At 44.5% G+C, this 20,208-nt stretch overlaps 9 protein-coding genes across 13 annotated transcripts; 4 read left to right on the forward strand and 5 right to left on the reverse strand.

The window, feature by feature from the left end:
• Positions 1-638: 638 nt before the first annotated feature.
• On the reverse strand, positions 639-10,142 carry LOC108599631 (acid sphingomyelinase-like phosphodiesterase 3b). Its single transcript, XM_033293599.1, has 5 exons — positions 9,603-10,142; positions 2,270-2,958; positions 1,674-1,869; positions 1,322-1,613; positions 639-1,260 (listed from the first exon to the last, which is right to left on the reverse strand). Exons 1-5 carry the CDS (start codon positions 9,682-9,684, stop codon positions 1,017-1,019), a joined length of 1,503 nt encoding a protein of 500 aa, XP_033149490.1. The 5' UTR covers positions 9,685-10,142; the 3' UTR covers positions 639-1,016.
• Positions 3,319-3,801, forward strand: LOC117134767 (probable insulin-like peptide 4). The gene is given in 2 exon segments (XM_033293422.1): positions 3,319-3,598; positions 3,660-3,801. Coding segments are annotated over 2 exon segments (381 nt in total). The 3' UTR covers positions 3,761-3,801.
• On the forward strand, positions 4,628-5,084 carry LOC108599636 (probable insulin-like peptide 3). 2 transcript variants are annotated; one of them, XM_017986608.1, is made up of 2 exons: positions 4,628-4,811; positions 4,866-5,084. In XM_017986608.1, the coding sequence occupies exons 1-2, from the start codon at positions 4,652-4,654 to the stop codon at positions 5,051-5,053; spliced, it is 348 nt and encodes a 115-aa protein (XP_017842097.1). In that variant the 5' UTR covers positions 4,628-4,651; the 3' UTR covers positions 5,054-5,084. The 2 variants fall into 2 exon arrangements, with proteins under 2 accessions (XP_017842097.1, XP_017842098.1); XM_017986609.1 differs by having other exon boundaries at positions 4,884-5,084.
• On the reverse strand, positions 5,431-6,332 carry LOC108599633 (probable insulin-like peptide 2). Its single transcript, XM_017986605.1, has 3 exons — positions 6,183-6,332; positions 5,820-6,117; positions 5,431-5,763 (listed from the first exon to the last, which is right to left on the reverse strand). The coding sequence occupies exons 2-3, from the start codon at positions 5,980-5,982 to the stop codon at positions 5,534-5,536; spliced, it is 393 nt and encodes a 130-aa protein (XP_017842094.1). The 5' UTR covers positions 5,983-6,117; positions 6,183-6,332; the 3' UTR covers positions 5,431-5,533.
• LOC108599635 (probable insulin-like peptide 2) lies at positions 6,930-7,524 on the reverse strand. The gene is made up of 2 exons (XM_017986607.1): positions 7,350-7,524; positions 6,930-7,289 (listed from the first exon to the last, which is right to left on the reverse strand). Exons 1-2 carry the CDS (start codon positions 7,498-7,500, stop codon positions 7,057-7,059), a joined length of 384 nt encoding a protein of 127 aa, XP_017842096.1. The 5' UTR covers positions 7,501-7,524; the 3' UTR covers positions 6,930-7,056.
• LOC108599634 (probable insulin-like peptide 2) lies at positions 8,311-8,856 on the reverse strand. Its single transcript, XM_017986606.1, has 2 exons — positions 8,651-8,856; positions 8,311-8,590 (listed from the first exon to the last, which is right to left on the reverse strand). The coding sequence occupies exons 1-2, from the start codon at positions 8,817-8,819 to the stop codon at positions 8,373-8,375; spliced, it is 387 nt and encodes a 128-aa protein (XP_017842095.1). The 5' UTR covers positions 8,820-8,856; the 3' UTR covers positions 8,311-8,372.
• On the reverse strand, positions 9,921-10,514 carry LOC108598133 (probable insulin-like peptide 1). The gene is made up of 2 exons (XM_033293485.1): positions 10,061-10,514; positions 9,921-9,949 (listed from the first exon to the last, which is right to left on the reverse strand). Exons 1-2 carry the CDS (start codon positions 10,512-10,514, stop codon positions 9,921-9,923), a joined length of 483 nt encoding a protein of 160 aa, XP_033149376.1.
• Positions 10,515-10,939: 425 nt separating this feature from the next.
• Positions 10,940-17,018, forward strand: LOC108599630 (SUN domain-containing protein 2). Of its 4 annotated transcripts, none has more exons than XM_017986598.2 (8): positions 10,942-11,131; positions 12,109-12,260; positions 12,355-12,837; positions 12,896-13,145; positions 13,216-13,849; positions 13,943-14,139; positions 15,417-15,634; positions 16,758-17,018. In XM_017986598.2, the coding sequence occupies exons 1-8, from the start codon at positions 11,033-11,035 to the stop codon at positions 16,921-16,923; spliced, it is 2,199 nt and encodes a 732-aa protein (XP_017842087.1). In that variant the 5' UTR covers positions 10,942-11,032; the 3' UTR covers positions 16,924-17,018. The 4 variants fall into 4 exon arrangements, with proteins under 4 accessions (XP_017842089.1, XP_017842091.1, XP_017842087.1 ...); XM_017986599.2 differs by having other exon boundaries at positions 12,911-13,145; XM_017986600.2 differs by lacking the exons at positions 15,417-15,634; positions 16,758-17,018 and adding an exon at positions 14,961-15,368 and having other exon boundaries at positions 10,940-11,131.
• Positions 17,019-18,394: 1,376 nt separating this feature from the next.
• LOC108599632 (probable insulin-like peptide 2) lies at positions 18,395-19,537 on the forward strand. The gene is made up of 2 exons (XM_017986604.1): positions 18,395-19,163; positions 19,223-19,537. Exons 1-2 carry the CDS (start codon positions 18,998-19,000, stop codon positions 19,453-19,455), a joined length of 399 nt encoding a protein of 132 aa, XP_017842093.1. The 5' UTR covers positions 18,395-18,997; the 3' UTR covers positions 19,456-19,537.
• Positions 19,538-20,208: the final 671 nt, after the last annotated feature.

A 20,208-nucleotide genomic window follows, 5' to 3' on the forward strand; every position in this document is an offset into this window, starting at 1 on the left:
GTTTTGGCCAAGTTTCGCACGAAAATTGCAGCAAGCAACCACAGACAGTTTTGTCGCCAAAAGGGACTAAAAGGTTGCGCGAGTGGGTGTGGGAGTGGCAGGGAAGGGAGAGTGAGGGGGAGGGGAAAGCGTAGCATGAAGTGGCATCTAAGCTGCGCCGAGTTTTGTGCAATTTCTTAATAAACTTTAATGATTGCGTTGCTGCAAGTTGTCTGTTGCAGGCAAACGGCAAGTTGCAACTTTGATGAGCATGATAACCTGACGTTGCCTTTGTGTGTGTGTGTTTGAAAGCGCCTGAAAGTATGCAGGCAAGTTGTCAGCATAAACGCAATAAACTTGCTGCCTTGACAGTAAAAGGAAGGCAAGGCAGTCAAGCAGGCAGGCTTGACAATTTCTCCAATATCAAAATGCTAGCGTAGCGTAGATTTTCGCCAATAATTTACTTGGACAGCACGTAGCACGGGCATGGGCATGCAACAAGCGTTTTCGGGCTACACAACTCATGCATTACTCATGACATGGAACTGTCGTTCGGTTTCAAATTGCGCTGCGGGCTGCAGTTAAGCCAACTTGCCCATAAAAGTCCAAAAGCAAACCCACGTTTTCTTATTTTTTTTTCTGAGCAAATTAACACATTTATTTATGCCACAAATTCTTGCTTAAATATTTATCGAAAATAAAGCCGGCGTTAACATTAAAAACTTTAATCGTGTTTTTGTTATTTCTTTTTGTTTACACACACCAATAATAGACATATTCTTATCACATACACCAACATACACATACATATGATATGGCGAGCAGGCAGGCACACGCACACACACACACACAGAGAGAGAAAGTTACAGTTATACACGTACATAGAGCATTAAAACAGCACACATTATTTAAGAGTTTGTTTAAGGATAAATCTATGGGTGTGGGCAAAGGGTGAAGGGCTAAGGGCTAAGGGAGGGGGGAGAAGCGTGCGCCTGCCTTGCCGCTGAAGCTTTCGTTTAAGCACTGCTACTATTTGCTTATAAATTCGCTGAGTTGTAGGCCGGCTGAAGCAGCAGCAGCAGCAGCAGCAGCAGCGCAAACATGACGCCGACTGCGCAGCTGGCAACGCTTGCATGCGACTGCAGCGGCAGCTGCTCGGACTCCAGGCACAGCCGAAACTCGTCGTAGTCCAGGCGTGTAATGGCGCAGTAATGATTGAGCATACAGAGGCCCAAGCAGGGCGTGCCCGACTGGAAGCGCACAGCATTCGCGCGATGATATCTGCGGGCAATATAAAGCAGCTTAAGCGTACAGGCAGGTAAACAGTTTGTCTTGCGCTTACCTGTTGAACCAGGAGACATCCTTGCCAGAGAAGCGCTGCGCCAAGTTGTGCAGCTCGGTGGGCGTGATTTCGCTCAGGCCATAGTAATGCGTGAGATTGTACTCGAGCTGCCAGAGCGGCTCCTGGGCGCGATTCGCCAGCGGCAAGTCCAGCCAGTATTGCGTATAGTCCAACAGCTGGCCGCTGCTCGTATCGAACTTGTAGAGTCGCAAAGCAGGATTGTTGGAGGCGCCTAGTCCAGCCTTGCGCGGCACCACCGATGGCGTTACCATCAGCCAGCTTATGGGCGTGCCTAGCAATTGTTTGTCAAATGAGTTTGGAGACAATTTAATTGAGCGCAGCTTCGACCTACCCTTGACATCGTACATGAGACGAAATGTATCCGAGTGCAGATGCCCAAAGAATTGTCCCTGTATAACGCTCGCATACTTGCGCACCAGCTCCAGATAGCGCCTGTTGTTGCGCTCGGTGAAGCTCTGCTGGCCACTGAGCTGCGGCCCCAGCTGGCGCTCATCCACGCCCGGGGGCATGTGACCCACAATGTACACCTGCCCACAAAAGTTGTTTAAACAAACAAAGAATTGTTTAGAACAGTTTTAGCATAATATTAGCATTGCTAAAATCAACATTTGAATATATTTTTAAACAGAAATTTGTCAGCTTTTGTTATTTCCATAAATTAAATAACCAAATGGCTGACTTCTGCCACTTTGCATAGTTAGTTAGTTGGCTTAGTTAGAATTTTGCCAAAGAGTGAGGCCAAACAAAAGTTATTGCTGGAAAATTTAATATGAGTCATGAATCTCACAAATTTCCATGAAATAAATGCATAACCAAATTGAAGTGACTGCATAATTAGTAAGAATTTAATAATTGGTTGTGTGGTAGCAATAAATTTAATATTAATTGCACAAAGCTATAAATTAGTTCGTTTTAACTGAAACTTACCGTTTCACCTTTGCTTAGCGCCTTTTGCAGCACTTCGTCCAGCCAGAGCCATTGCTGCTCCGCCTGCAGCTGATCCTGTGCCGAGAGCGTGCTGCTCTCTGTCTTGGGCTCCACATAATACTCGGCAGGCCAGCGCAGACTTTGCCTGCCATTGCTCTCTGTCTCATAGTCCTGCCGCATAAAATTCGTATTCAGCGCTACAATGCGCAAAGGACTCTTGCTCTGCTCTATGGAGTAGTAGCCGCCCTGCTCGAAGGTAACCAACGCCTCAGTGGGCAGCCAGTGGCGCCAGAGTTCGCCCATTTGTTTGTACTTTTGCAGGCCGCTGCTGCCGTCCTCGTGGCCCAGCACGGGAAAGATAAAGGGCGAGGAGAAGCTGCGTCCCAGCAGCTCGGTTATGTTGCGTAGCAGCTCATGTTGCTTTTGGGCCGAGAGCGGCTGCGCAGAGTGTGAGAGCGCATCGCCTGTCCACAGCACAAACTCGACATTGTCGCCCTGCTTGGCCTTCATGTTCTTGACCGCCGACTCTACCAAGCTCCAAGGACTGTCGCAATTGTAGTGGCCATAGTGTCCGGGCAGCTCGTTGGCACCGTTGTTGGCATGTCCCAGTTGCCAGCAGCTGCGGTAGATGTCGCCCTGGCTGGAGTAGAAACTGTCCAAGTGCAGATCGCTGATGTGCCAGAAGTAGCCTGCAAGAAATTAAGGGATTATTATTATTGCTCTGGGCAATTCCGTTTGTGGGAAAGACCCTTTGGGTATTTGCATTCGCATTTGCATTTGCCTGCCGGCTGTCAGTGAAAACCCGCCCAAGGAGCTCAAGGTCCGCTGACCTGCGCTTACCTGCGACTGCCGAAAGTCAAAAAGTCACTTGATCTACGAGCCGTAAAGTTAATGGCAAGAGACACAAACGTTTCATTTAGCATTGGGCATGCGAGCTCGATTGATTGACATTAAGGAGAGTGAAGATTTTCGTGAGTCAACGACTCGACCGTTAGCGGACCTTCGGACACTGGAGTACGTGTTACCATAACGCTTTAAATTTGATGAACATGAGGTTGCAACACAACGGCCTCTTGACGCTGCTGCTAATGGTTGCCATGTTGCAGCTGCTGCAGCAGCAGGTGGAAGCCAGAAAGAAGTTCTGCGGCGAGGTGCTCAACGAGGCGCTAGACATGATTTGTGTTAATGGATTCTCACGCAGACTTCGACGCGATTGTAAGTAGCCAACCAAACAGCCAACAAAAAAACAAGATATAACTAACTGTCCTCACAGTGGACAGTTTGCCACGCACAGCGGAGCAGATGCTGCGGCGTAAGTGGCATCTAGTGGCGCTTAAACAAAGCCTGGAGCTGGCTGAGCAGCGGCATGCACGGGAAGCGCTGAATGCAGCGGGCGCGCAACGCGAGCTGCGACGTCCGCGTCGACGCATAGCACACGAATGTTGCCACGAGGGCTGCACCTACGAGGACATCATGGAGTACTGCGCCTAACTGCCGCATGGACTGGACACTGGACTACTAGGCTACTGGAAGACGATGAAGATGATGATGATGATGCTGCTGCTGCTGACAAAGTTGCTGATGACAACAACAACAATTTCATTTACTTACACTTAATCCCAAATATAAACTTTAATATGTAATATTTCCCAATGTTTCATTGTAATATTTCCCAATGAACGCAATAAAGTTAATCCAAAGCAATATCAAACAATAGACTTGTTACCGAAGCAGCTTTTCACGCAAAATTGTCTGCAACACGATACAATGTCTGCACTTTCATGCTGTGGCAACAATGATGAACTTTGTTGAATTTTTAATTAGATGACGCTTAGCATGTATATTCATGGCACAACAGGTTATGGTAATATGCACATAAATCGCGAAGCAACACCGACAAATATATGCACTAAATGCGTTAGAGTAAAGCAATAATTAGTAATTTATGTGAAGAATATTTTTGCGGGGGGGGGCGCAACTCAGCTTTTAAGCAACTTTTCATTAAATTAAAATCAAAAATCGAAGCTTGGCAATTTATCATAGCATAGAGTTTTTCGTATGCGCTGCAACTACAAAGGATGCAACTTAAACAATAGCTCGCTATTTGGGGCAGCTTTTGCGCTTGTTGTTTAACAATTATGCGATCTATGCGTAATTAATTTTTCCTGGAATTGGCGTAAACAAAGAGCAGCTCCAGTTAGCACACATGCACTAACTGACACTTGGTGTAACGCATCCTGACATTGTACTCTGCGCTGCGCCTGTCTAGCATCCATTCTTTCATATAAAGCCAAGCTGCAGCGGGTGCAAAGCAAGCAGTTGTAGTTTGTTTATATAGTCGACGGCAGTTGACAAAGCACCAGGCCTTGAGTTGATTGCGAAATGCACTACGGATACGTGAAGCTATTGCTGCTGCTGCTGTGCGGCCTGTCATATGTGGCATGCAACGAGCAAAGAATTGTTTTGTGCGGCGACAAGGTGCCAGATGTTCTGGCCTCGGTCTGCGAGGGCAACTACAACTCAAAGATGAAACGTAACTATGGTAAGTTGCCCCTTTTATGGGTGCAAGCGCAACGTTTACAATTTAAATTCATAGTGTTCAATTTAAACAAAGATGCGGCACCAGAGCTGGACTCGAGCTATTTGCTGCGTCGATTGCTGGGCGACAGCATTCAGTTTCAACTGAAGACGCGACGACGCAAGCGCTATGGCATCAAGGAAGAGTGCTGCCTAAAGAGTTGCACCCAAACCGAACTGAGTGCCTATTGCCAGGCTGACCAGTAAGACTGTGGATTGAAACCCAACTACTCACGAACTCGATGCGAACAAACAATGGACTATTAACTTTAATCTAGCATTTATATATAGCAAAATAATCTAATTTTATACAATTTTGCAAGTCTATTTACCAATTCAATAAATAACTAACCTACATGACAAATAAATGCAGAACCATTTAATGTTTTTTTCATTAAAGCACTTTACAGCATTCTAAATACGAAATTAATATTTAAAATTTTAGCTAATTGCTTGTAAATAAGCTCAATCAAATGTGTTTTTTAGTTTGAGCCAAACTTTTAACTTTTTTTACTGCTGTCGTTTCAAATGAAACTGTTTTTATAAATTATTTCATGCAATTAGTTTTTATTTTCAGCATTATTGAATAGTAATACGTTTATATATGTTTAGATAAGCTAATACAAGTAGATAATATTTCAGGTTCATGTACTCTGATCGTGGTGCTTGCAGCTCTAAGGACATCGCCTATGCAGGGGCGTTGCAGTAGGTGCTCAACTCGCCCATAGTGCAGGATCTCATGCAACATTCCTCAATGATGCCCTCACGGCTATGGCGTCGTGTGGCCGTCAGCGAGTTAATCACATTGTTCCTATACACATTACGCATGCGTCCATTGGCCAGTGGATATGGCAATACATCTGCAGTTTCCTTGGCCTCAATGTATTGAATGGGATCAATGAGATCATAGCTCGAAACTACAAGCAAATAGTTGTATAATAATGTTTGGTCTAATACTTGAGATGGAACTTACATGCGCCGCGCTTCATTACTCCATTGAAGCCCGTTTCCTCGCACATTTGGCTCAGCACATTGTTAAGCATATCGCTGCACATTCTAATCTTGTTCTCCTTGGAGCTGCTCAGTGCGAAGAGAGCTAGGAGCACGATTAAGGTGACGGTAACTTTGCTGAACATGTTGCTGGTATTTGGCTGGAACAGTTGGAACTCGACTGATGCTGACACTGTCGACACCGCACGCTTATATACTAAGCCATTGGTTGCATATTGTAAAAGGGTGTGGCAGGGAGGTTGCCTTGTGGCAAAGTCAAACTACATTGGTGTCAAATTGTATTAGAGGTTATTGGGACAAGTTGAGTGCATTTTCGAGTAGCTACTTGCTTAATTCGTTCAATGTCAGCGCTCACTTTTAGTTGACTTATGCAAATTGTTCAACCCATCGCACACCCACTCTTAGTCTCAACCCCTGAACGTGGGCGTCCTACAGGACTGTGTGTGTGTCTGTGTCTCTGCTTGTTGTGTGACTTTGCCAGCCAATTAAACAATTTGGGCGTTAAAAACCGACGTGAGGTTCAAAGCAGTTGACAGCCTGAATTTATGAATACTTAATGAGTTTAGTTTATGCTTACGCCACAAACATCAAAACAAGACAATACTTCTTAAGTTAAACTGTTTGCAGCATTATTTACTTTAATTAGGAGTCATCGCTTATAAAAATTGACCGCCAAACGACAAATTCGTGTTTATTATGATTTCTATTGATTAATAGAACTCACAGCTCGATCACTGCTTGCTTATTCCCCAACAGTCCCTGCACTACTGACAGGCGTGGTGGCTTCGCTTGCTGGCTTACTTAACAGCCTTCCACACATATAAGCTGCACTTCGCTCTTTTGTTCGATCGCGCAGCACTGAGTGCACCTCTGATCGAAGGCGAGCGTCGCTTTTTTGTTGCTTAGAGCGCGCTCAACGTGCATCGTACGATGGACGTCGCTCCTTCGTTCGATCGCTCGCGCTGTGTGATGCTGCGGCGGATCGAAAGGGTCGCTGTTTTGTTGCTAAGAGAGACAGAGATAGAGAGCACAATGTGCATAGATGGCGCGGGATATTTCCAATTGCATGGTTTTTATTTTCAACTTTATGGAATATAAATATGTTTATATATATACGTATGCATAGATAACAAGAAGGTAAATAGTCAGGTTCATGTACTTTGGTCGTGGTGCTTCAAGCTTTAACGAGATCATTTTGTCTAAGGGGCGCTGCAGTAGTCGATCAAGTCGCTAACAGAGCAAGATCTAATGCAGCATCTCTCGACGATCCCGCTGCGGGTTAAGCGTCGTACGTTCGTCAGTGAGTTGACCATATTGTTATCATAGATATTACGCATGCGTCCGTTGGACAAAGGATATGGTAATAGATCTGCAGTTTCTTTGGCCTCAGTGTATTGAACAGGATCGATGGGATTGAAGCCCAAAGCAGCATCTACAAACAGCACGTTGTATATATAGAATGTATTATGTTAATGCTTGATTTTGGACTTACATGAGTCGCGCTTTGACATAAATCCGTTAAAACCCGTCTCTTTACAAATATCAGCCAAAACCTGGTTAAGTTCTTCACTACAAGATTTGGAGCTGCTCAGACCGCTGAGAGCTAGGAGGACGGCTAAGGTGACGGTGACTTTGTTGAGCATGTTGCTGGTATTTGGTTGGAACAGTTGGAGCTCGACTGATGCTTATACTGTTGATATCGCACGCTTATATACACGGCTAAGGCATTGCTGGCTTATTGTAAAAGGGTGAGGCACGTGGATGTCTTGCGGCAAAGTCAAACTACATTGGTGTCAAACTGCATTCGAGGTTACTGGGACAAGTTGAGTGCATTTTGAGTGCTACTTGCTTAATTAGTTTAAAATCAGCGCTCACTTTTAGTTGACTTATGCAAATTTTACACACACTGCCATGACAACCTTTGGACATGGTCGTAGGGTCGCCTGGCAACCTACAGAATTGTGGATATGAGTGTGTGTTTGACATTGCCGGCCAATTAAACAATCTGAGCGTTAAGGATCAACGGGAGGTTATCGACAGCCTGCATATATGAATACTCAGCGAGTTTAGTCCACAAATAGCAAAACAAGACATCTCTTAAATGATTTTTAAAGTCTTAAAGCCATGGAAGTTACACCTAACAAAAGGTTTATTTGCTTACACATCTCCATAGATAAATGTCAATTGCTTTGCAGCTGTTAACATTGCAATAACATAGCAGAGCCAGCTTAACTTTTTCGTATAGAGAAGATGCCCAGTATAGTAATAAACCATTTATATATTACTGTTGCTTAACATAAGAAGAGTAGAAATACCCTGTCTAACATTCTTTTATCTTCATTTGGCTGTTGAGTGTTTCTCAAATTAAACTGTTTTTGTAAATTATTTCATGCAATTGGAGTTTATTTTCACAATTATTGAATATAAATATGTTTATATAAATCTATAGATACGCTATAAAAGAATATAGTTATTCAGGTTCCTGTACTCAGTGTTGCTTCAAGCTTTAAAGAGGTTACTTTGTAGGGGTACTGCAGTATGCCCTCATCTCGTTATAAGTGCACGATTTCATGCAGCATTCCTCGATAATCCCGTTGCGAGTAAGGCGTCGAGTGGCCGTCAGCGAATTGATCACATTGCGTCCATTGGACAAGGGATATGGCAATAGATTTGTAGCCTCTTTTGCCTCAATGTATTGAATGGGGTCGATGGGATCAAAGTCCAAAGCAGCGTCTACAAGCAACATATTCTATGTATAAAAGGTAAATTGTAAATCGCTGATTTTGGACTTACATGAATCGCGCTTTCTCATTAGGACATTGAAGCCCGTATCCTTACATACATTGTTGAGCAACTGGTTAAGATTCTCGCTGCACGCTCTGACCGTCATCACCTCCTTGGAGGTGCTTAGAGCGCAGAGTGCCAGGAGCACGGTTAAGGTGACGGTAGCTTTGTTGAGCATGTTGCTGGTGTTTGGCACTCGACTGAAGCTGCTACTGTCGATACCACACGCTTATATACTACTGTACTGGTGTCAAACTGCATTAGAGGTTATTGGGACAAGTTGAGTGCGCTTTTGCATAGCTACTTGCATATATCGTCCAATATCACCGCTCATTTTTAACTTATGCTAATTTAACACCCCATGCCACACCCATCACTGCCACTGCTATGACAACCTCTAATCGTGAGCGTAGGAATGCTGGCAACCTGCAGGATTGTGGGTAGCAACGAGTGTTGCGCGTCTTTGCCAGCCAATTAAACAATTTGAGGCGTTAAAGGCCAACGTGAGATTCAAAGCCCTTGATAGCCTGCATTTATAAAAACCTAATGAGTAAGCCACAAAGGGCAAAACATGACTTTACTCGGCTGACTTGTATTGTTCTAAAGCCATTTACACTTTTTGAAGTTTTATCTACATACATAGATAAAATGTCAAATGCTAATCAAACGGCAAAGATTGCATAGCTTGAAATAACATAGCAGATCATGCTGTTAACAGAACAGATCCAGCTGTTTACATAACAGCATTTTAATTGAGCTTAACTATAATGTTGCAGAGAGCGTGAACCTTTTGGAGTTTTATTTACGTATATAGATAAAATTTCAAATGCTTATCAAACGGCAAAGATTGCACAGCTTGAAATATCATAACAGATTATGCTGTTAACATAACATCTATGGTTAATTGAGCTTAATGATAATGTTACAGAGAGTGTCTGCCAGTCGAGCCGACTTTACTTACCAATGCGAGCGCTGGCATCGTTTGGCAGCCACAGGAAGCAGAGCAAGGCCGCCAGCAAACAACGAAAGCTGAAGTTAGTCATTTAGCTGCAGATGAAGTTCAAGTTGGAGTTGGAGTTGATGTTGATGTTGGTGTTGGAGTTGGAGAGTCAAAGATGAAGATGAAGTGCAAGTCAAAGTCGTTGATGTAAAGCGGTAGCTGTAACAGGAAGTGGACTGCTCTGTGTTTGGGTATGTAGGCCCTTAACTTTTACGTTTTTGCTTTTTGCTATTGCGTTTGCTTTTGCTGAGAGGCAAAACTTTTTGCACAGTTTTACTTTTATTCATTAGCTACGAGTACATTTTGTGCTGCATAAATAAGTGATTAGGATTACGTATACGTATATGTGTATGTGTGTGTATAGTATGTATGTATATAAATGTATGTGTATGCTTTTGCTAGTGCTTAAACTGTTTTACAATAGGCGAGCAGCTCTGGATAGGTGCATGAATCCAGGCAACATTCCGTATGAATGCCAGGTCCGTCACGACGCAAGCGACGCGTTTTGATCAACACCTCGGTGCCATAAATGCTGGACAGCAGGGGACTGCGAGCGTAGCCAGAAGCCTGCGGCTGCAATTGCAATGCGTTTGCCTCCAGTCCGCCACTCAACGCCAGCTCACTATCCATGCGCTTTTTGCGCATTGTATTGTAACCATTCACGCAGACCGCATCCATGGCAACGTTTAGCGCCTGACCGCACAGTTTGTGTGAGCCCTGGCGCAGGGGATGAGCGTCGTCCACATCGGCATTGCCGCCGCTGTTGGCGCTTAAGCCGCAATTCAGGCAGACGCATAGCGCCAGCAGCAGCAGCAGCAATTGCCGCCTGCGGCCAAATGCTGTTGCATGCCTTGCGATGCTCTTGCTCAACATTATGCGCTAGAGTTCTATGGCAGCATTGTTGGAGCTGCACAGCTATTTATACAATTGCTGCAACTGCTGCAAGCAGTACAACTCTGGTTCAATGCACCAATTTGGTGTTGCATGCAATACTTGCGCGTAGGCGGTCCAAAAATACAAAACTCTTAAGTTAAACCTAAAGCTGTAGTCGCTGCTCAGCGAACTGTCACTAAACAGCTGCGAAGGCTGTCGCCAGCGATTAGAGTCTCATTAGTATGCACGTGTTTACAGGTAAAAAGTATGCTTCATTAAGCTGACTGCCAAGAGGCGGCAGCGCCAGCGGCAGCGGCGGCTGTGGCATGCCAAAAGTGTGGCGATATCAATAGGTTAAAGCAATCGATTGGGGCTGCGCATTTGGAGCAAGCTATCGATGCCAACAGTTGGTCGCCAGCAACGTAGCAAGCCGCAAGCAAACGTCAGACAACAAATTTAACTTTATACTATTTATATATAAACTGTATATTTAAAGTACTCGAACGAGTTGTGCTAAAATGGTGATTGATATTAAAATGTGCCGCTTTGATAATGTGCCCTGGGGCTTTCGGCTGGTCGGTGGTGCGGACTATGAATATCCCCTGACTGTGGTTAAGGTTAGGCACGTTCTGTATAATGCATGCTCCCCCAATAATAATAACAATAATAATAACAGCAAGTGTCACACCTGTATGCTGTTTGCCTACCTGTGCCACGTGACCACAACAAAGGCAACAACTGTTGCACTTGCTGCTTGTGTAAATAGCTTAGTGCAATAATTCTTTTTGTTTTGGCAAATTAATTGCAAATACGTAATTATGTAACCTGTGCGTATTTTGTTATTTTGATGCGGTTTATTCGCTAGCTGCATAGTTTTTGTGTTAATTAAAGTAAATGCATGGCCCGAAGCGTTCAACGGCATGCAAAAGCAAATGCGTTTACGCATAAATTTATCAGCTTAAGCATATAACATAGCGCTAATGAGGCGTATATTGTAAATTGCAATAAATTTTAAATAAATGCGCATTTCAAATTTCTGCCTCTCGCCTCTGTGTGTGTGTGTGTGTGTGTGTGCGTGCTTGTGTTGAAAGGCAACAATGCATTTAAGTATTGGCGAAAATAGCAACAAGCAACTTTTAATTGGCAAACAGTTTGCAAAGCACTTACACACATGTGTACAAACGAGGGCTGCACACTCAATAGTGCAGCTGTTGTTAATGTTAAGCCAGACTTAACATACTTATTGCTCACAGCGCCAAAGTGAGTACTGCAACTTAAAAGCTGCGCTTTACAGTTTTAGAGCAGCTAGAAACAAAGTAATTACCAACATGTGCTTAAATCCAACAAATACTTTTTGCAATTGCAATTATAGAGCAGCCCACAGTACCACCCTTCACCCCAACCTATTGCCCGGCCTTCGTTGGCGCAGCAGCGTGTTTTTTTTTTGTTGACATTTGGCGCACACTTTATTTATATGCACTTTGCACGCGACGACGCCAGCTAATTGATGCTGTATCCGTAATTCATTGTCTTCGTTTGCCTTTTCATTATCTTTGCATCTTTGTCTTGCATCTTTGCTGTGCGCTGCTTGCAGGTCGCCGAGGGCAGCATTGCGGAGGAAGCTGGCCTGCGGGTTGAGGATGTTATTGTGCGTATCAACGATACGGCCGCCACGCCCCTGACGCATGACGAAGCACATCGCCTAATCTTGAGCAGCGGCAGCGTTTTTTACTTTGGTGTCTATCGGTATGTTTCATTCACCGCACGTCCATTTATCACAGTCAAAAGTCTTGAGTTTGAGCTGCCTTATTCTTGTTTTATTTTATGTGTTTGTGTTTAGCGAGAACGAGGAGGATGCCTACGAGTGCCCCAAACGTTTCCCACTAAGTTCGAGTTCGTTGACCAAGTCACCAACGCCGCTGGCTTCGCCGGGTTACGACTCTCTATCCCCAGTGCCGTCGTTAACGGAAGCCACAAAAGCGCACATTCCGGAACAGGTCGTGGCTGCGTCGCAGGCGGCAGTCACAACGGCTGTGGCACAGGCAGAGTCAGAGGTGGCGGCACTGCAGGATGCGCTGGAATGTCGCAGTGCCATGGCGGAAGTGCATTCGGCTGACTACAACGACAACAACAACAACAATAACAACAACGGCAATAACTGTAACAACGCCATGGACACAATGGACAGCCTGTATTTGCCCGATTTGCCCGATCGTCCGTGCTCGGCGCTTTCGGAGCAGACGGAAATTAAGCTGGTGGAGGAGGAAATTGCCGCCGTGCTGTCTGGCGAGTCCGAGGTGCTCAAGGAGCACCAAGTGCTTGGGTGCGTATTTGCGCGCGCTGTTTACCAAACTAATCTTTGACTGAATTCAATATCATAGCGTTAATTTCTATAGAATCTTTCCCAAGCCGGGCGTCTGCATGACCAGCGATGTGCTGCGCTCACTCAACGAGGAGGTGACCAAGACCAAGCTGGAGAAGGAGAAGGAGAATCGCAAGTGGTCGACATTCTTGCAGCGACCAGATCGCCCCGTGCCCAAGAGCAAGCAGCAGCTGGAGGCAGAGCGACGTGCGGCCAATGCCTACAAGGTGAAGATTGTCAAGTCGCAGCCACGCGAAAAATCGCCCATGGTGAGTAGTAGGCCAAACCAAAACCAAAGCCAAAGCCAAAGAAACACTGAACAACTTAAGACCTTGACAGCCGGAACTGAAGCCAGCGGCAAAGGAAGCGACGCCCACGCCAGCCGAGGAAGAGTCCAAGCCACCCACTAACGAGCAGGAAAACAAGCAGGAAACAGAGGCACACGTGCAGACTGAGGAGGAGAAGGAGCAAGAGGAGCTGGAGCAAGAGCCGCTGCCCACGGATAGCGAAGTGCCGAATTTGGAACAATTGCCAGACAATGGAAGCAACAACAACAACAACGATGATTATGACGACAAGCCTGAATTGCCTGAGGACAATGGCGAACAAGGCGAATCAAGCGATGCCGAGCAGTTGGAGAAGGCGGATGCGTCAAAGGACGAACAATCCGATGGGCAGGAACAGCAGGAGGCTGAATCAGAAGCCACAACGCCAGCCAAAACTGATGAGGAATTGGCGCTAGAGAAGCAGCTAGCCGATGTGCAAAAGCAACTCGCCGCGCTCTCCTCGCTGCCATCGACCATACAGTCCACACTGGATGCGGTGACCAAGCAGCTGGCCGAACTGTTGCCCACATTTAAGTTGCAACAACAACAGGAGCAGCAGCAGGGGGAGGGGGAGGGGCAAAAACAGCTGCCAGAAATCGATGAGCAGCAGGCTGAGGAAGACAAACTGGCCGGAGGCGAACATGAAGGTGCAGGCATGAGAATTATGAGCGCAGGTTACAGTAATTAAATTTTTCTAATGGCGCACTTTGCATGCTTTTCTCGGAATATCCAACGAACAGACAGTGGCGGCGTCTGCCCAGGCGTGTCTGCGGATGACATGCCGCAGTCAGCATGTGAAAATAATGAGGATAAATGCGACGACGCCAATGACCTGGAAGTGTCGAAAATTTCGCTCAGCAATGGCGGCGACAATTGCGCGCTCGAGGAGCAGCAGCAGCAGGAGCTTAACGAGCAACAAAGTTTCAAGAAGCAAAAGGTAAGTGTGTGCCCCAAACTAACAAATTGCTAAAAACAGAAAAAAAAGAAGAGAAAATAATAGAAAAAAGCGTGTGAATTAAAAGAAGAGGCAAAAACTCTCTGCTGGCAGCTCGTGTGTAGTGTTGGCAGTGCCAGCAGCTCCCAGCTCCAAAAACAAATGTTAGACAATGAATGTTGAGCATAGCAAAGAGCAACTGTCCAACTGCCTGTCCAGCTGTCGTATGTCCTTGTCTGCCTCTCATACTAACTGAGTATGGCTTGCTCTCTGTGTGTGTGTGTGTGTGTGTGTCAAGTTTAGTTAAACAATACGCCCTGTATACATTTTGAAGATAAAACCTGAGCATATTGCCCACAAAATTCATGACAATCGTATTAAAAACAGCATGGACTCTTGACAGCTGTGGCTCACCCCCGAACTCCAAGACCAAGACGAAGCGAAATTGCAACTTAATAGGCTTGAGCGGCAACTTGAGGTTAAGCAGACAAAGAAAAGCAGATACCAGTTCAATTGTTAAGCAGTATTATATTTTGAAAAGCCATAACATTTCTATTTGAAGCTAGGCTAGAGTATCTGCAGTTGCTGCAACTTAACTTTAAAGCCTACACTTGTAGTAGTCTTCTTCTTCATCGATAGACACACACACATACACTCTCAGGCTTCTGTCTCAATTTTCAGCTTTTGTTGTTTTGTGCGCTTTATTCGTGTTGCTGTTGCTGTTGGTATCGCCTTTGTGTGTTCGTCCCGGTGCCCGTCCCAGCCGCTTCCACAAATCAAATTAACTAAAATGCCATTTGGTTTTTGTCTTTTTCTACTTGCAGCATAATGTGCGCTTCCAAGTGTAGTTAGCTCTTAGCTTAGCGTGTGTTTTTAGCTTAAACTGACTTTAAATGTTGATAAATTGCCCTGAAATTGTTGTACACCCGACTAACAGTTGAATAAATGAGCTGTGTGCATATCAAACATACGTCGAGTATTACAATTACAGTCTGTGTGAAAAGTATGCGTGCGTTTGCGTGTGCGTGTGGGCGGAAAAAGGCAAAAACCAAAAGACAATTAGTAGACAACATGACAGCCGATACCGTAACCGAATCTAAAAACCAGTGCAACTTTTCTTTAACCCATACCTTGTTCTCTCTCTCTCTCTCTCGCTCAATCTATCTATCTATCTCTGTTGCTCATTGTTAACATGTTCTATGTTTTCCTTGTGTGCTGACAACCATAATGATGACGATGATGATGATGATGCTGCTGCTGCTGCTGCGATGTCATGCCAGAAACACAATGTCATTGAGGAGCTGGAGGAGCATTTGGTGCGCAAAAACAATCCGAAGCGTTCGAAGCGCGCCTTTGGTCCCCTAACTCCATCCTCGGAGCGGCCTTTGGTGCTGCCCGGCGGCAGGCGCTGGTACCGACCCAAAGATGCCTACAATGATGAATTCATAGCCGAAACACTCAGCGCCCAGGCGGAGCTCATAACTGGCAGCACTCTGGGGTGCGTACTCACACTAACGAAAAGCACACCCAAGCACCAAGCACACGCAAATGTTCAAATTGCTTTGGCGTAGCCTATATAACCTCCATTCCCCAGCAAATGCCATTGCAATTGAGATTGCCTTGGTCAGAGCATATTTGCTATATTACCATGGTCACACACACACACACGCACACGCACACGCCCACATGCTCACATAAACACCGACTCATCATTATCATCATCATCGTCATGGCCAGCACCAGCACTCATTTGCCATTTCTCATTTTCCATTTTCCATGGCACGCTTACATCAACGCTCATGCTCACGCTCCGCTCCTGCTCCTGCTTCTGCTTCTGCTCCTCTGCTCTTCACTCTTTCTGCTGTCGGCGGCAACATAAATTTTACGCATTAGCAGCTGCCCCTATGAAAGCCCGTTGCTGGGCTATGATGCCAGGTACGCATATGACCATCCAGAGAATCACACACACACACGCACACACATGTATAGAAAGGACTGCACTTTCATTAACATTATCAAATTGAACGCCTCTCAGCCACAATCCATGCATTTCGTACGCTTTGCTGACTTCAAAGTTCATTTGACTTTTCATTTCATTTTGTATTTTTTAAATGCATGCGCCGTTTGAATTACGTGTTACGCTTTTCGTTTTCGTTTCATTTCTTTTTTAGATTGCATTTTGGAATCGTTTATTCAATGGCGAGCACATAACACGACAACGCTTCAGGTGAGCCAGCAACCTCTAATAAGACTAACAACGTTTACTTTACTTTATTTTTACTTATTTTTGTTTTTGCTGTTGCCTGTGCATTTTGGCAACGCCCTTGTCTTGTACTTAACCACTTGGGGCAATGAATTTGCTGCAATTTCGTTTACGTTCGAATCTTTTGCAACTCTCCCAAGGGAGCTGCAGAGTCGTAGTGTGGCTCAGGCAACGCACAGGTAACTTTGTCACATGGTTCATTGCATGCACAACGTGACCAGCAGCACTTATTTAAATGCACATGCATGCACACACACACAAACACACAACTCACTCACACATATATACACACATACAGCTCCTCTAGCTGTGGCTCTTACAAGAGCGTAGCTAACGATTTGGCTTTTGCCTTTCACAGGGTCAATTTCATGAAGTACCAAAAGCCCGAACGCAAAATCGACCTCAATCGCAGCGAAGTATACAAAGTCATACATCATCTGGACCGTGCCCCTGTGCGTGGCATTGAGGTGCGTGCACCGCTTGTGGCAGCCGAGTCCGATATACGCCAAGCAGTGCAGTCATAAAATTGCAATTTGTGTGTGGCAACATCATTGGCTTGCCTTCAACGTTTTTATATGACAATAAGCAGCTCAGCAAATAAATATAAATACATATTAAATATATATAGAGATATATAGAGGAAGAGAGAGATGATGTGCTTGTTTGCTTGTGGGTGTGCGTGTGTGCGTTTAAAGTGAGTACAAGTTACTGTCAAAGGTCAACATCATTAACATTTTATCCTTGCCGTTGTCATTGTCGTTGTCGTAAAGGCGCCTAATGTGTTATTACATAATTTCTCTGTGTGTGTTTGCGCGCGTGTGTGTGTGCAATGTGGCGTATGTGTAATGTGCTTGTGGTATCGCAAGCGGTAACCGCAGGGCGCGCACTGCTCTTGCAATTTTCTTTTGCATAAACACGCGGCACCCGCTGTGTGCGCTCAAAACATTTTGTACGTGCTGTAACTCTGTCTATGTGTGTGTATGTGTGTGAGTGTGTGTGTTGTTGTGGCTTGTTTTTGTCTGCTGACATTTGCATATGTTTAAAGCAAATGAATTGGCTTATAAGCAGCTCCAAATCAAATTCTATGAAATGACAGCCAGCAGCACAATAAACTTCCATTTACTTATTATATTCACAAAACTCGAGGCTCAAGCAGACGCGCACATATCGGTAACTGCAAGTTGAAATTGGGTTTATGCTTGTGTCACGTTATGCCGGTTCAAAGGTTCACATGCCCTTGGTATCGCACTCGGGCAACAAGACGTTTATTATCACTGCGGATGCTGTTACTGATACGCTCGCGTTCACGCTTACGATTTGATGAGCCATTCTCAAACTCAAAAGTTCCGCGGACTTGTCGCTCATAAAAACGAAAAATACGCGCCAACTTTGCGTGCCACAAGCCTTTGGCTTATTGTTTATACTACCGCGTTCTTATCGTAGTTTCTGAGCTCAGCAATCCGCAATGCGCGACAAACACGCGACACGAACTGACTGTAACGGCGGCTTGTCCTTAACTGTCACAATATGCCAGCGAGTTGAGTTCGCATTATCACAGCGCTCATCCTCATCACACACACTGCTGCATGTTGGCATAGTCCTTTGAGTGGAGTTGAATTTTTGGGACAGCTTTTGCATTGCAACCGCGTGAGCTTTTGAACTTTGACTCAAAAGCTTGGACTGCTCTCAGTTGACAAGCAACGTGCAACAATTGTTAGTCAGGCCAAAGCATGCAAAGGGCTGGTACTTACCAGATTTGTAAGTTTTCTCCCTGAATGAACTTTCAATATTCGCATAAAGCTTGCAAACAGCTGATGCACATAGAAGTCACAAAATATTTAGATAAACTTCTGCTTCTTGGCTAGAAGTTTGATATATATACAACTTCACTTAACTTTAAGGGCAAGCTGCAACAGCTTACTTGTATTTTTATAATTCATAATTATTTGCTATATCCTACAATACAAAAACTAATACAACTTACTGAAATTTGCCTTAAAGCAATCGCTTAGCGGTAAACAAGCAACTTAATATTGCTTATTATGATTTTAATTATGCTCACAACTTAATCAATGCTTGTTTAATCGCCAACAGCTTATAGACTACTGACCTTAGCTTCAAACTTTGTGCACAATATGTGCAAATAATTAAAGGACGAAAATGTTAGACAACGAACTTGACACTTCGGCGAAAATCCACAAGTCGGCCTAGAGAAGTCTTGGGGCATAAACATAAACTAAGCTCATTAAGTATTCATTAATGCAGGCTGTCAAGAAACTCACGTTAGTCTTTAATGCTCAGATTGTGTAATTGGCTGGCAAAGCTATAAACACTTATGCCCACAATCCTGGTTAGCTTGCCAGGTGTCCCGGATGGGCTGTGAAATTTGCATAATTCACTAAAATTGAGCGCTGAATTAAGCAAGTAGCTACTCGAAAATGCACTCAACAAAAACCGCTAATACAATTTGACACCAAGGTAGTTTGACATTGCCACATCCTTTCACAATATGCAACCAATGCCTTAGTATATAAGCGTGCGATATCAACAGTTTTGTTATCAGTCGAGTTCCAACTGTTCCAAGCAGTTACCAGCAGCATGTTCAACAAATTCAGCGTCACCTTAGCCATGCTCCTAGCGCTCTGCGCGCTGAGCAGCTCCAGGGAAGTCAACATGAGACTCTGCAGCGATATGCTTAATCAGGCGCTCAGCAAAATGTGCGAAAAAACGGGCTTCAACGACATGGTGTCCAAGCGCAGCTCATGTAGGTCCAAATCAAGCATTAATGTTAATCTTTCTATATATACAACTTGTTAATTGTAGATGCTGCTTTGGGCTTTGATCCTATCGATCCCATTCAATTCATTGAGGCGAAAGAATCCGCGGATGTTTTGCCATATCCCTTGTCTAATGGACGTATGAGTGATTTCTACGATAACAATGTGATCAGCTCGCTGACAGCCACACGACGCTTAACCCGCAACGGCATCATCGAGCATTGCTGCATGAGAGCGTGCTCCAAATACGAGTTGAGCGGCTACTGCAGGGCTCCTTAAACAGTGAAGAACCCCAATCAGAGTACATGAGCCTGTGTAATTACCTTTTTGTTATCTACACAGATTCTTGCTTATTTATATATACAGCATATAAACAAATTGGTGAAATAAAAACCAATCGCTTGAAATAATCTAATCCCGATGCGCCTTGCACACTTCCAATTGCAAAATGTGCATTTTCGTACTCCTGGACATCAAATCTATCGAATTGCATACCAGCATACCCAGGATTGCATAAAAAAATGTGTTCAGCTAGTTTGTTGCTTAAGTCTTTTTCTACATACATTCTGTATGGGCAAATTGCGTCGTTTATTAGCTTCTGCTCCTTAGTTATCCTTCGAATTGCAAAAGGACATTCATTTTCGTACTCCTGGGCATCGAATCTATCGATCTGCATTCAAGAATTTTTTAAATCGCGCAAAAAATATTTTGAAAAAAATTCATGGGGGGTCAGTCGCAAAAATGAGCCAAAAAACACATATTGTCCTTTTTCTCGGAAACTACAAGGACTACGGGGATGTCCTTTGGCAAAAAACTAGTGCTCATTGAGAGCTTTCAGAATATACCACTCAAAGGACGAAAGTACTTACAGGAGCCGAGAAAAACAGCTTTTTTCGTATACAGAAAAACGTGTATATCTCTCGAATCTTTTGCAGGATCAGGACGAAATTAGTGCCAAACAATGTAGTTTTAAAAGGACTATCAACTGGCCAAAGGACATCGGCATAGTCCTTGTGGTTCCAGAGATAATGA

This window comes from Drosophila busckii, chromosome 3L (assembly GCF_011750605.1).
Source record: "Drosophila busckii strain San Diego stock center, stock number 13000-0081.31 chromosome 3L, ASM1175060v1, whole genome shotgun sequence".
NCBI classification, from domain to species: domain Eukaryota; kingdom Metazoa; phylum Arthropoda; class Insecta; order Diptera; family Drosophilidae; genus Drosophila; species Drosophila busckii.

What these genes read in the sequence shown, in the direction of transcription:
- LOC108599635 (XM_017986607.1), bottom strand. Translation starts at nt 7,500, where the DNA reads ATGCTCAACAAAGTCACCGTCACCTTAGCCGTCCTCCTAGCTCTCAGC. An exon ending in TATGTCAAAGCGCGACTCAT is followed by an intron (nt 7,290 to 7,349) that starts GTAAGTCCAAAA and finishes TGCTGTTTGTAG; the next exon opens with ATGCTGCTTTGGGCTTCAAT.
- LOC108599632 (XM_017986604.1), top strand. Translation starts at nt 18,998, where the DNA reads ATGTTCAACAAATTCAGCGTCACCTTAGCCATGCTCCTAGCGCTCTGC. An exon ending in GGTGTCCAAGCGCAGCTCAT is followed by an intron (nt 19,164 to 19,222) that starts GTAGGTCCAAAT and finishes TGTTAATTGTAG; the next exon opens with ATGCTGCTTTGGGCTTTGAT.
- LOC108599634 (XM_017986606.1), bottom strand. Translation starts at nt 8,819, where the DNA reads ATGCTCAACAAAGCTACCGTCACCTTAACCGTGCTCCTGGCACTCTGC. An exon ending in AATGAGAAAGCGCGATTCAT is followed by an intron (nt 8,591 to 8,650) that starts GTAAGTCCAAAA and finishes TGTTGCTTGTAG; the next exon opens with ACGCTGCTTTGGACTTTGAT.
- LOC108599631 (XM_033293599.1), bottom strand. Translation starts at nt 9,684, where the DNA reads ATGACTAACTTCAGCTTTCGTTGTTTGCTGGCGGCCTTGCTCTGCTTC. An exon ending in CGCTAAGCAAAGGTGAAACG is followed by an intron (nt 1,870 to 2,269) that starts GTAAGTTTCAGT and finishes TTTTGTGGGCAG; the next exon opens with GTGTACATTGTGGGTCACAT. An exon ending in TCTCATGTACGATGTCAAGG is followed by an intron (nt 1,614 to 1,673) that starts GTAGGTCGAAGC and finishes AACAATTGCTAG; the next exon opens with GCACGCCCATAAGCTGGCTG.
- LOC108599630 (XM_017986598.2), top strand. Translation starts at nt 11,033, where the DNA reads ATGGTGATTGATATTAAAATGTGCCGCTTTGATAATGTGCCCTGGGGC. An exon ending in GGCCGGAGGCGAACATGAAG is followed by an intron (nt 13,850 to 13,942) that starts GTGCAGGCATGA and finishes TCCAACGAACAG; the next exon opens with ACAGTGGCGGCGTCTGCCCA. An exon ending in ATAACTGGCAGCACTCTGGG is followed by an intron (nt 15,635 to 16,757) that starts GTGCGTACTCAC and finishes TGCCTTTCACAG; the next exon opens with GGTCAATTTCATGAAGTACC.
- LOC108599633 (XM_017986605.1), bottom strand. Translation starts at nt 5,982, where the DNA reads ATGTTCAGCAAAGTTACCGTCACCTTAATCGTGCTCCTAGCTCTCTTC. An exon ending in AGTAATGAAGCGCGGCGCAT is followed by an intron (nt 5,764 to 5,819) that starts GTAAGTTCCATC and finishes ATTTGCTTGTAG; the next exon opens with TTTCGAGCTATGATCTCATT.
- LOC108599636 (XM_017986608.1), top strand. Translation starts at nt 4,652, where the DNA reads ATGCACTACGGATACGTGAAGCTATTGCTGCTGCTGCTGTGCGGCCTG. An exon ending in AAAGATGAAACGTAACTATG is followed by an intron (nt 4,812 to 4,865) that starts GTAAGTTGCCCC and finishes TTAAATTCATAG; the next exon opens with TGTTCAATTTAAACAAAGAT.
- LOC108598133 (XM_033293485.1), bottom strand. Translation starts at nt 10,514, where the DNA reads ATGTTGAGCAAGAGCATCGCAAGGCATGCAACAGCATTTGGCCGCAGG. An exon ending in TCCAGAGCTGCTCGCCTATT is followed by an intron (nt 9,950 to 10,060) that starts GTAAAACAGTTT and finishes TTATTTATGCAG; the next exon opens with CACAAAATGTACTCGTAGCT.